The sequence below is a fragment of the Giraffa tippelskirchi genome, chromosome 12 (genome assembly GCF_054371585.1).
Source record: "Giraffa tippelskirchi isolate mGirTip1 chromosome 12, T2T-mGirTip1v1.2.pri, whole genome shotgun sequence".
In the NCBI taxonomy this organism is placed as follows: domain Eukaryota; kingdom Metazoa; phylum Chordata; class Mammalia; order Artiodactyla; family Giraffidae; genus Giraffa; species Giraffa tippelskirchi.
In genome coordinates this window covers 1,229,931-1,242,838 of record NC_137286.1, presented here as the reverse complement: position 1 = coordinate 1,242,838, position 12,908 = coordinate 1,229,931, and the positions used below count along the sequence as shown (strand labels likewise).

The window sequence follows — 12,908 nt, the reverse complement described above, 5'->3', positions numbered from 1 at the left end:
ATTCAGGACTCTCCCTTCTCCCCACCCCAGGTGGGTAAGAGTTGGGGATCTGGGGCGGGGCGGGGACCCCCCCCCAGTGCTGCTCTCACAGCCGGGTCACCCTCCCCAGCCCAGCCTGAAGGTGGAAGGTCACTCCCCACCTTCCTCCCCTGCCCTCCTCCATCCTCTGGATCCACAAACACACCCACTGACCACAACCGGCTACAGCCAGGCGCCAGGCTGGGATGCCGATGAGTCAGCGAACAGTGCCACCCCCCCCACCCTCTCCCCCAGGAGAGGCCAACTGCTGGATCCCGGGAGCATGGAGAGGCCTGAAACCCGGCTCAGGGGAAGTAGGAAAGCTTTCAGAGGTCGAGGAGAGGGCCAGGGTGCCGGGCGGGGGTGCCAACCAGCCTTCCAGGCAGAGGCATGTCCACAGAGCTAGGACTTGCGCATTCCAAGAACGGCAGTCCCAGCGCAGGCGGCTACTACGCGCACAGGTCCCCGGCTGGAGGGTGTCCAGGAGCCAGCGCACTTTCCTTGGTGGCTCACCTGGCAGGCCCGGCACTCATGCCACACTGGCCTGTTGCCAGAAGCTGCTCCCACACTGGGGCTGAGCCAAGGAGACTTCAGGGGCTGCATGTGCCAGTCTCAGCCCCGTCCCCGAAGGGGCGCGCTGGGCACCCCAGGGTGTGTGCTTGGCCTGGGGGAGAAGACGGAGCAAGGCTGTGAAGCCACCTGGACCCCGGTCTGAAGGGTCTGCCCCCAGCCGCCCACCTGCTGTGAGCCCTCAGCCCCCAGCCCCACTCCCCCAGGGTGCAAAGGCGGCAGGTCTCAGGGGAGATTTGGCAAGCCAAAGCCATCAGTGGAGATGGTTCACCCACTGTGCTCATCTCGCCCGGTAACCTTTAGGCCGAATTGTCCATGTCTTCAACAGATGAGGAAACCACAGCTCAGCAGCTCAGGTCAGGTCCTGCCTGACCCTGGGGTCAGGCACTGCCAGTGCGGGCCCCTGCGGGCAGGGTGGTGTCTGCCCCACCAGACCTGGGGCTGAAGGCAGGCCTGCCCACCTCCTCAAGCCACGCCTGCCCCTTCCCCAAGGGTTGGCCTCCTGCTGGGCCATACGGAGGGGTGGGGGGCCTCTTGATGAAGTGGGCACCCCCCCCAGTCTGTAGGAGTGATGAGGCAGGACAGAAAGAGGGCGCAGCACTCAGGCCTGCTGCCTGCAGCCCGCGGCGTCCAGGCCCAGAGACCACTCAGACCGCACCTTTGCTGGGGAGCAGGGACCAGGGACCAGGTCCTGGGCTGGCCCCACTGATGGGGACGCTCTGGATTCCAGAAGATCAGGAAGACTAAGCTGCCATGAGGGGACCCCAGGCGTCAGTTCGCGGGGTCAACTGGCCCAAGGGGGCTCCTACGAGGGGTTCAGCGAGCACGGCCCGGGAGGCCAGCCCACCTGCCACCAGGCTTTGACAGGAAGCCTCAGCCGGTGAGCCGGTTACGTGGCGCGCTGCCAGGGCGAGGTGGGCCTGCAGGAGGTCTGTGGGAGGGGGCGGAGCAGCGGAGCCCTGGGAGGGGGGCGGACAGAGAGGGCTGAGGCGGGGGTCCACTTCCAGAGCTGTCCCGGGACCCCCACTCCCCTCTCCGTGTGTCCCAGCCCCAGCGCCACCCCCGCCCGGCAGGCGCGAAACTGGGAGGGCCGGGAACAGACCGAGCCCTGGCGGAGGTGGCGCGAGTATTTATGGGCTTGGGGCGAGTCCCTGGGCGCCCCCGCCTCGGGGGCAGCGGTGGGCGGGGCCTCTCCAGGGACCACCTCCCAGTAGACTCCGCCCCGGGCCCGCGCCTGCTCCCCACGTGGCCGCCAGCGGGCGGGGCTGGGCGGGGCTGGGCGGCGCCTCCTCTTCCTCCCGCGCCCCTCGGAGCCCGAGCCCCAGCCTGAACCCGAGCCGTGCGGAGCCGCAAGGTGGGCCGGCAGCCCGCGGCCCCCTCATCCGACCCCGACCGAAGCCCGAGCCCATCCCCGCACTCGGCCGCCGTCCGTGTCCGGTAAGTCCGCGCCCTCTGGGCCGGCCAGGAGCCGCGGGGAAACTGAGTCGGGGCCGTGGGGCGCTTGCGGCTGGGGAGCGGAGTTGGGGTAGCGGCGTGTGCACCCCGGATGGCGGCCCGCAGCCCCGCGGCTCAGGGCGGCTGGGTCCCGGCTCCCGGGCGGGGATCCCGCGGCGCCCCGGCCCCGTCGGCTCGCGCCCCGCCCCAGACTGCCGGCCCCGGCGAGTGGAGGGCCGCCGCCGGCAGGTTTTCCCCGCCTTGCGGCTGCCACATCCTGACCATGAATCAGCCACAGTTGGGAAAATAAACTTCATTTTCGCGTCCGCCTCCCCGGTGACACAGGGCACGCGGTGGCCTGCGGCCCCGGCTGAGCTGCTGGGTCTGTAGCTGCCGGGGAGCAGGTGGGCGCAGGGGGCTTGGGCACCCCTGAGGCAGGCCTTGGGGGAGTGAGCCCCAGTCCCTGCCCTCGGTCCTCCAGAGTGGGGCTGGCAGTCTGGCCCCTGCTCCTCCAGCCCCACCCCAGGACCCCTTTCCTGGGGAAGAACCTGGGGAGTGACCACAACCTCGGGAGGGAATCTGCGCCCCACCCCTACCTCTGAGCGTGCCTGCCTGGCCCCTGAGGCTCTGTGGCCCAGGGCCCCAGGCTGCCCCTCCCGAGTCGGACACACTAGGAGTCAGAGGCCCTGTGATGGCCAAGCCTTTGCCCCAGCCAGGAATCAGGAACAAGGCCAGAGGTCGGGCACACCCATGCAGGATCCGGAGCTGGGAAGTCCCCTCCCCACCGGCCCTTCCCCCTTCTCTCTCTGGCAGTGGGACTGCAGGCCAGCAGGACTCTGGCCTTCTTGGGCCTCAGTTTCCCTATCTTCACCTGCAGAGTGGGGACGGTGGCTCAGGCCTGGACCTCCTCCGTCGCTCAGCAGTGGAGGAGTCGGGGACCCGGGGCAAAGCCCTAGATTCCCTGGTGTTGCTGCTCAGGGCGGGGGCGGGTGGCGTGGGTGCTGCGGGCTTCCTGCAGCCGCTGCGAGGGCCTTGGGTCCCAGTCTGGAGTCTGAGACCTCACACCGTTCCCACCCCTCTCCAGCCCAGCACCAACTTTCTGCTCAAAGCCCGGTTCGTACCGTCGGCCCCTCCCAGCCACTGCCCAGGCCACTCCCAGGAGCTGCTAGTGCCCAGCCCGGAGCTGCCAGGTCATCAGGGCAGGTGCGGGTGGAGGGGGCGCTGGCGTGAACCCAGGTGACCGGTGGGGCTGCCCTCCCGTGACCCACGCAGGTGGCCGGTCCCCCGAAGGCTCTGCTCCTTCGTGGCAGAGAGTTAACCGCCAGGTGAGGCCCCCGCTGTGTGGAGGTGCTGACGGGCTGTCGGAGCTAATTGCACACACCTCCCCCTTAAACCAGGCCGGGAAGCTGTGCCCTGAATAGACTCCGTGTGCCTTTCGTCAAAGTGCAGTCGTCTCCCGGGTTGGAGAAGTGAGCTGGTTTGTGACGGTGGCGGGAGGGAGGGATGGAGACGGGCCGGTGAGGCGGGCATGGCCCTGCGTGCAGGCATGACTAGCTGGCCTGGCCTGGGCCCGGGCAGCGGTGTGCCCAGAGGTGGGCTCAAACCCCTGGCTTGTGAGGGCGGCCAGAGGGGGAGCCCAGAGGTGAAGTCCCCGCCGCGGTCCGAGGGTCTGTGGGCCGAATGAATGGAGGAGAGGAGTGGGTGAGCTGGCCTGAACGTCCCCACTCACGCTGGCTGTCACGCCCCCGGGTGAGGGTTGGTCCTGTTTCACGGAAGAGGAGACTGAGTGTGGTTGGTTGACAGGATCAGAGCCGCCGTCCCGGAAAGAGGTGCCAATAAAACCCCTACTGTGTGCACCAGCCTCTACAGAGGCTGGAGCGTGGTGTTCACCACACTGGGCATGGGGAAGGCACTGCCCCGAGTGGGAGAGGAGAAGTGGCCAGCTCCGGGGAGCCAGGACCTGGAGGCCAGGCTGTCCCGCTGCCCCTCGTCACCCCCACAGTCCCCACAGGAACGGCAGACACGTGGGTGCAGCCGCCTCAGGGTCCCGGTACCGACGCTCTGGGAGTTGGGGGAGCTTTGTCCTGGCCGAGCAGCACCCCCTGCCCCTGGGCCTGCAGTGGGGGGCAGGTGCTGACCCACCCTCAGAGCACCCCCCTTTGAGTGGGGGGAGCAATCACGGGTGGAGGGCCCCCCCTGAGCTATCTGAGGACTGAGGGGCCAAGGGCAAGGGTGAGGCCGCTTTCCTTCAGCCCCCCTCCTCCCCACCCCTCCCTCACTCTTGCTCTTTCCAGCTGCAGCTCCTGAGGGCCCCGCCCAGGTGCCCCTGCTCAGGGCTGGCACTGCACCCTCTAGCCCCCCCACTTCTCGAGCTGAGTCCCCATCAGAGCATCCTGGGGCCTGATGGGGAAGGGATGGGGAGGAGGTTGGGAGGGTGCACCAGAAAACTACCTGCTCCCACGACACTGTGCCTGGGCCCACCCGACAGGGAAGGCAGACCACCAGGAGGGGCTGTGCGGCCTGCGCTCCTGGGAGGCCCGCTCGACCGGGGCCATCTAGCGGAGCCCTCCTTAGATGGGAGGCCAGACTGAAAACGGGCTTGGGGAGGTGTGGGAGAGTGCGTTTTGCACCCATTCTGCAGATGGTGCCACTGAGACCTAGCATCAAAGGTGAGCGCTGTGCGCTGTGGGTTGGGGAGATGGAGAGGGCCGTTCATCTCTGGCCGCATGAACAGCCCTGGGTGGTGCTTTCCCGGAGCTCCTCGGAGTCTGCACTGAGCTGCTGTCGGCAGAGGCCAGCCCAGCCCCTCGCCCCTCCCAGACAGTGCTGGTCCCCCCCCACACCCGCGTACACATGCTGTCCCAGCAGACCCCGCTACTGGGGCAGGCACTGCTCCGTCCCCGAGCTTGCCCTTGATCCTTGCCGATGCCAGTGGGTCTGGGCGTGGACACTAGCGTGGGCCCTGCCCAGCTGGGTAAGGGGGCCCCAGTCTCCCCGAATGGGCTGGTGCCACGTCCTCTGGGACCCTGGGATGCGGCCTCAGTGTGGAGCCTGCCTCTCTTCACCCATGTGCCTCTACCAACATCCCCGTTTCTGCTCACGCACAGCTCCACACGGCCGCCCGCACACTGCAGCCAGGAAGCAGACATCTGCTCCTTACCCGGCCCCGGAGGGGGTGGGGGGCACTGGCCGTCCCCCTTTCCCGCCTGGGTCTGCCGCCCCATGTGCACGAGCGTGAATGGCCTGAGAACACCAGCCCGGGGTCCAGATCAGCTGCTGCCCACTCTGGGGACACCCATGCCCCCCACCCCGCCCCTGTGCATCCAGGCTATTTATTCCCCAGGGGCAGGACTAGGCCGTCCAGACGGGGCTGAGGGGTGAAGGGGCTGCCTGCGGGGAGCGGCGGTGGCGGCGGTGATGGACGGACGGCCAGGACCCGGGAGGTCACCTGAGAGGAGGGGGAGCTGACCGGGAGGGGCCTCGCTGGTCAGGCAGGCCCGGCCCTGTGCAGGCAGTAACAGCTCAGCCAGCTCAGGTTCCTGAACAATATCCTGGCCATTTTACGGATGAGGAAACCAAGTCCAGGATGGGCCTGGCTCCTCAGTGCCTGGCAAGGAACAGCGTGCAGCATCTCATGCCCGACACTCAGGATCCTGCTCGCCCGGTCCGGTCGGGCTGCTGGCGCCGGCCGCGTGGGTCGGGAGGCCCAGGAACGCCGAGTCGGGGCCGAGGAGGCAGTTACCTCTCCAGCTCAGTGTCACCCAGTGACCCAGCTGAAGAGGTGTCAGTGGGCAGTGGGCCCCTGTGCTTTCTGGCAGTGGCGGGCCTGCTTTGCAGATGGCATCCACGGATCTGTTGGCAGATTAGGGGGGCAGAGGTGGCATCAATGTGCTTATCCCTGGGTGAAGCCAGGAGTCAGGTCCCAGGAGCTCCTGAGGTCCATGCCCAAGGGACATGGCTGGTCTGCTGCAGAAGCTGGTCTCAGCTGGAACCTGAGCTGTCCCCTGCCCCCGGGCTCTGGCCACAACCCCTGGTGGTGCCAGGCTCTGCAGGCTGGGCCCTCCCCCCACCCCAGTCTGCTGCTTTGTTCTCCCTCCTCTGGGCAGGCAGCCTGGACCAGGGACACAGGACAGACAGGGCTGCGGGTGGGGGGACCCCTGGGGAAGGATGTGGGTGGCCTTCATGTCCAACCCCAAGACAAGCACAGGGTGGTCAGTGACTGCAGCTGGCCTATCCCCTCCTTTACCCAACTCCGTGGATCCTCCCTGCTGTGAGCCGCCTTTCCTGCTGGCCTCAGGGGCCAGGGGAGGGACCCGAGGCTTCCTGCTCTAAGCTGTGTCTGCTCTTCAGGGAGAGAACCCAGGCAGAGGGGATGCTGGCGGTGAGCCCCCGGTCTGCGTGTGGCCCAGCAGAGCCTGAAGGTGGATGCTGTGGCCAGACACCTTGCCCCTCGGGGCGCCACCAAGTTCCTCACCCTCTCACCTTCTAACCGCAGGCCTGCACACATCACTTCCCTCGAGCGCCCCAGCTGACTCGGCGATAGGGGGTGGCGGTGGTGACCACTGTCCCCGTCAGCCCCTGAGCCGCTCCCCGCCCGCCCCTGAGCCGCTCCCTGCCCTTCCAGCCTCAGGCCCCCCGGAAGCTCGACCAGAACCCGAGACTGGCAGAGGTGGCCAGGCCTCTGGGTGCTCCCCGTTAGCCCGGCTTGCTGTGCACCTGGAGCACTGAGCCTGGAGAGGGGGTGACAGCGGAAGGCGAGCCCGTGGGGCAGGTGGAAGCGAAAGCTGGGCTTCCTGGTATGGTTGCCTCCACCCTTCCTGTTCTCTCCCTGCACCCAAACCCGAGCCGGCTCATCCTGGGGGTGGGGGACTCCCAGATCCCCTCAAGCCCATTCCCTGAAACCCAACACCCGCAGCGCCCAGCTCAGGGTGGACCCTCCTCCCAGTGCGCCCAGCTCAGGGGCGGCAACACCCACTGCCTTCAGTGGCGAGTGTTTCCTTTCGAGTCAGTCCCCTCCCAGGGGTGCCCTGTGGGGCCCCCACCAACTGCTGCTCCTAACGAGGAGGGTGGGGTCCATGGAGGTCTGTGTCTGTCATCACCCCAACCTGACCCAGGTCCTGGGGCACCAGGAACCGAGCCCCGGCCTGGCTCCCCTGACTGCTGGTGGCCCCCTGCTCTCGGCGCTGCCCACCGGGGCCCCGATCCTTCTCCACTCACAGCGCAAGAGACCTGGCTCCTGGCTCTGCCCTTTCACCCCTGGTGACCGAGCTGGGGACAGACCTGCTCGGAGCCCTGTTCTCCCTGTGAGATGCCGCGGGTCCCCTCTGTCACTGTGCTTGCAGGCTCCCTTTCTCCCTGTGAGATGCCGCGGGTCCCCTCTGTCACTGTGCTTGCAGGCTGCGTTTCTCGTTGTGAAATGACCTTAGTCCCCCTGGATGCAGCCTCTCGCAGAGTCTGCGTGTGTCCTGTGTGACACACCCCATTCCGTGTGGTTGGAATCCCACACGGTGCAGCTGGCCTCCTGGCTGTCATCTGTTTCGTAGCCCGGCGCTGCCCTGGATGTCCTGGTGCCCACCCGCCTCCCCGGCCCCTCTGTCCTGCTGCCGGGTGCTGTGGTGGCCGGCCGGCTTCCTCACGCGCAGTGAGGCTCGGGAGGCAGAGGCCTCGCACCCCATCCTGGAGACGCAGGTGGCGGTGGGCAGGAGGGCTGTGGACAGGAGATGGGCCAGGGAACTGTAGGACCCTGCGTGCCCGAGGCCCTATGCACTGTGCCCAGGGATGGGTGGGCGGTGGGCGGACACTCAGTCACTTCCCCAAGGCCCCCTGTCTGCAGGACGCCCTGCCTGGGACGAGCCCAAAGCGGGTGACCCACACAGGTCAGTTGAGATCCCCAGAGGGCTCGGGGCCTGGTGAAGATGACACAGAGAAGTCGAGATTCTGGAAAGGGGGAGACGGGGTCATAGCAGGGCAGCCTCAGCTCCCCCTCCCACCGGGCAGGGCCTGGGTTGCCCCTGAGCTCCAGGGAGCTGCCAGGAATGTAATCCAAGAGTTGCCAAGCAGTGGAAAAATTTTGGTTTTGTAGGAGCTAAAAATATTGTGTGGCAGCCCCTGCCTCCCAGTTCCGGAACCCCGCTCCTGCCGGTGTACCGCCCACCCGGGGGGAGACAAGCTCACTCCGTGCGCCCCCCCCAGCCTTGCTGGCTCTGGGCCCAGAAGCACCCCAGCTCAGCGCTGATGCCGGCAGGGCTGCCCCAAGCTGTCTCCCCAGCCGCGAGCAGCCGCTCACCCTCAAAGGTGCCTTCCTTAGACCTCATCCCTGCCCTGGCCCCAGACCCCTCACCCTGCACCCCCTCACCAACAGGGACTGCGGAACAGAAAACCTCACCCACCTCCCCAAGGTGAGAGGCTCAGTCCCGTGCCTGGGCTGCTCGCCCAGCGGGCTGCTCACCCAGCGGGCTGCTCAGAGCCCAGCAGGCCCTGGACCCCGCCAGGGCCTCCCAGCCGCAGCTCGGTGTGTGTCCAGGACACAGCTCAGTGTCTGCCTGGCTCAGTCTCTCCATCTGCAGGGGCTGGTCTCGGGGTCTGGGACGCCAACTTTGACCCTGCCCCCTGCTACACACACACACACAGTTTGATTATTGTAGGCAGAGGTAATGGCTTCCTGTCAGTCAGCACCACTGCCCAGGTATGAGGGGTGGAGGAGCCAGCATCCCCATGCCAGGCCGGCCATGTGCAGGAGGGCCAGATGGGTGTCTGAGGAGGTGGCATCTGTGTGGGCTGGGTGATGCCAGTGAGCAGGACACCCAGATCAGTGAGTGGACCCTGGGAGAGCTCACAGGGAGACCCAGTCTTCCAGAGCCCCAGTCGGCACGGGAAGGCATGACCCCTTCCCAGAGGACACCCCACGTTAACGGAAGAAAAAAGATGAACGCTGAGGATCTGTGGGCAACATCCCACTAATGTCAGAGCCTCGGGGGCTTTCCCTGCAAAGGGCCCTTCCCTTTGTCCGTTGTAGTTTCGGTGCGGGGCTGGGGCGGGCTGCTTGGAGGACAGAAGAGGTGCTGAAGCACCCGACCTTTCAGTTGCCCAAGGTACAGGGTCTGGCCTGAGCCTCTTCAACTTGGTTCCTGGGAGCCCCAGACTTCTTCAGCCTGCGCTGCCGATTCCAAATTCCTGCGCAGGCCCTGCCCTTGGCAGGCTGGCTACGCCTCTCGCCTGAGGGAGCCCTGAGCGCCGGGAACACATTCCCGAGCTTGGGGCCCCGCCCAGAGCAGAGCCGCGGCCCCGCCCCTCGGCCCCGCCCAGAACAGAACCGCGGCCCCGCCCCTCGGCCCCGCCCAGAACAGAACCGCGGCCCCGCCCCCGGGGCCTCGGCTCCGCCCCTCGGAGCCCCGGTCTCCGCCCTGCAGGGTGGGTGCTGAGCCTGTGGGCAGGGTAGGCCGGGGCTGAGCAGGGTCAAGGCTGAGAGCCAGGAATCCATGGACTGAATGACAACAGCCGTGAGAGCCCTGCGCGCTCGCCCTGTGCCCACCGGGCCCAGTTTCAGTATGAAAACCTGCTGCAGCCCGCCTTCCGGCTCGCTGCCTCCCACCCAGGGTCCCTGCGTTGTCTCCAAGGGCCGTCGCCCACAGCCTGTGCTCCTGAGAGCGGTAAACGTTGGTTCCCTCCTTGAGTCCCTCCAGTGTTCCCTGCAGAGATGCTCAGTCACCACCCAGAAGGGAACAGGCAAAGCTATTTATTCGGAATTGCAGCAGCCAGGGAATCACCACGATGTGGTTACTATATACATAGAACGCTACCTACACACACTTGTCTATATAATATGTTTTACTATGTTAAACTACTTTCTGGGCATAGAAAGCTTCTTTACAGAAGGGGGGCTTCCCGGGTCCTGATGGGGGCTGCAGGGCTGAGGAGAGGTGGGCCCCCGTGCGATGGCTGGGCGATGTCCTATCCTGTCCAGCTTTCTCTGCTTGGTCCTCAGTGGGAAGCGAGGACAAAACCCAGGAAGCTGTGGGTTACTGATGAAGCCTGGGCCGTGCAGGGATGTCCCAGGGCGGTCGTAGGGCTTCCGGGGCTGTCGCTAGAGACAGAGGTCTGATGTCCTGCAGGTCTGGCCCACAGGGAGCAGGCTGCTTCCTGTGGGGACAGCCGGGTGTTCTGGTCTGGTGGCTGCAGCTGTGAGTCAGAGTCTGGCTGAGGCCCATTTATATATTCACTCTTTATCCTGAAAAGCACTTGGAACGTTTCTAGGAAGATGTCCTTGGCCTGGGGCCTGACCAGGTGGACCCTGGACAAGGCTGGCAGCCTGGTGGGCATCACAGAGGGAGAAAAGTCACCCACTTCAGTCTCTGGGTCCCTAGCTGAGCTTGCTCTCCCAGCTGGATGCTCCGTGCTCGCTGGGCCGTGTGGGCCACGGCCAGTGGAGCCCTGCGCACCCTCTCTGACCGGCTCAGTGCCTCCGTGGTGGGGGCGGTGGGGGCGGATAGCCAGGGCAGCTCGGCTGCAGGACACAGGGCCTAGGATCAGGTGGACAGGTGGGCAGACCGGGCTGGTCACCAGCTGTGCTTCTCCTCCCCTCAGGCCCAGGGGCTCCCCTATGGGGGGTCTTTCGGGGCAGTGAGCCCGTGGCCCGGGGAATTAGGGGTGTGTGGGGAAAACTGGCCAGCACCGGAGGGGCAGTTCTGGTGACCTGGGGGGGGCTCTGGGAGCTTGTTTCTCCGCATCAGGCGACCCGTGGGGCTCTTGGCTGGAGACACACTTGGATGCTAGAGTGCTGGCCTGGGAGAGTTCTGCTGTGTCCACCCAGCCTGTGCCAGGCAGCTGGGGACTCGGGCCAGGGGAGGCGGGGGCAGGAAGGGAGGGTCAGCTCTGGGTGCTCCTTAAGCAGCAGCACCCACGGCTGGTGGCAGTGTGTGCGGAGGTCTATCTGTCTGTCTGCCGGGCTCTTCACGTGCTGGTGGGAGTGCCCCGCCCCCACACCGTGAGGCTGTCGGGGAGGGACAGCTGGGGGCTTCAGTGGGCAGCAGCGATGAGAAGCCAGGGGAGTGCGGGGGGCAGCCCGAGGCAGGGCCCAGCCTGGGTGGGCAGAGGCAGCCGGAAGGTCCTGCGTGTCTGGGTGAGTGCCTGGGGGCCTGGAGGGTGGGTTAAACCTTGCAGTCATGGGGTGGGCCACAATAGTACAGGGCCCAGGCTGCAGGGGCCCCTGGGGGAAGGCTGGAGGACACCCCACAACCCCCACCCACCCCCCAGCTGCTGCAGCAGCCGGACCTGAAGCTCGGCCAGAACAAGCAGATCAGCCAGGGTCTGCTGAGAGGGCCCGAGCTGGGAGTGCAGTGGTCAGCGCCCTCCCCACCCCCAGCCAGTCTGCCTCCTGGGAGGACTCAGGGGTCCTGCAGGGCAGATGGGAGGATGAGGGGTGGGAGAGCCCCTGCAGACAGAGGAGGGGCTGCTGAAATGCCAGGAGGCCCGAGGGTGGGGTGGGGGGAGGCTCCGGAAACTCAGGTGTTGCCAAAATCTTGGCTCCCTGTCCACCGATGCCGAACAGAAATACAGAGTTTGGTGGAGAGAGAAAAGGGCAGCTTTACTATTTGCCAGGCAAAAGGGAAACAGTAGGCTAGTGCCTCAAAAACGCTGCCCCCCTCTCTCGGGAAGAGGGAGACGTTTTGTAATCTCATGAAGGTCTTGCCTTTTTTTTTTTTTTTTCGGTTCTACCAGTTTATTGCTACCAACCCCTCTCCCTCCACCCTCATGCGCGCATGCTCAGTCATGTAACCGCAGGGACTGCAGCCCACCAGGCTCCTCTGTCCATGGACTTTTCCAGGCAAGAATACTGGAGTGGGTTGCCATTTGCTTCTCCTTTTTCTTTGTTTCTTTTGCAAAGTTTCAAAATGGTCACAGCTGACATCAGGCAACTCAGCTGACATCACCGAGTCTGGTGTCCCTGAAGTTACCGACTCCTGATCTTCTTTTTGAAATGTAGAATGGTGTGGGGCTTCCCTGGTGGCTCAGTGATAAAGAATCCACCTGCCAAGGCAGGAGACCAGGGTTCGATTTCTGGGTCAGGAAAATCCCTTGGAGAAGCAAATTGCAACCCACTCCAGTATTCTTTGCTGGAGAATTCCATGGACAGAGGAGGCGGGCTACAGTCCATGGGACTGCAAAGAGTCAGACACGACTGAGCGACTAAAACAACAACAGCAAGAGCGTGTAGGGGGAGGATAACGCCTGATACAGAGTACAGTTCACGTGAAGTCAGAGAGGATTAGCTCTGCTAAGGACAAGTCTACCTACGAGTGTTTGTTAGCAGCAACAGTTAAAGAATAGCTGAACTCTTTTAGGACTGTTTACGCTTTTTACCCAGCCTGTTCATTGTTTCCTTATTCTCCCTGTTTATCAGGAAAGTTTCATTTCTATTTAAGAAAAGCCTCACGTTTATTTTTGCTGCAGCAAATTCCCCACTGCTGGTTCATCCCTCCATATCAGTGGAGGAAGGGAAACAGGCATCGTTCATGTCGGACTGAGGACAGAACTTCAGTTCTGCTCCCATTTGACAGACGTCAGCTGCCCGGCCCAGGGGCCCGTCTGTCTCCTCATTCACAAGGGAGGACACCCAAGACGCTCACCCAGGTCGGGGCGGGGGAAGGGCCTCTGGGAGCGACTGCAGCGAGTGCTGGGGACCCCGAGCCCCGCCCGGCATCGGCACCTGGGCCGTTGGCCCCCTCAGCCTGTCTCCTGCATGACCCCAGCTTGTCCCCGGCGTCTGCCCCGTAACTGGCCAGGGCTAGCAGCCCTTAGGGAGATGCCACAGTGGGCACCAGCCTCTCCGGGGCCCCAGGCCACCTTCTGGGGTCCAGCCTCGCTCTGCCATTTCCATCTCTGGGAAC

At 65.1% G+C, this 12,908-nt stretch overlaps 1 protein-coding gene across 9 annotated transcripts in view; it reads left to right on the top strand.

The window, feature by feature from the left end:
* Positions 1 to 1,839: 1,839 nt before the first annotated feature.
* The window catches only part of INF2 (inverted formin 2), a 28,091-nt gene continuing 17,022 nt past the window's right edge, over positions 1,840 to 12,908 (top strand). For 3 of the 9 annotated variants that reach the window (XR_014071422.1, XM_081550805.1, XM_081550803.1), the window contains exon 1: positions 1,840 to 2,025. Coding sequence is in view for 4 of the 9 variants with exons in the window: in XM_081550800.1 (XP_081406926.1) it covers positions 11,054 to 11,140 (87 nt within the window). In the remaining 5 variants the exon portion in view is untranslated. Of the gene's footprint in view, positions 2,026 to 10,925; positions 11,141 to 12,908 lie in introns of those variants that run through there. The other 6 variants (XM_081550802.1, XM_081550804.1, XM_081550799.1 and 3 more) reach the window with 4 other exon arrangements.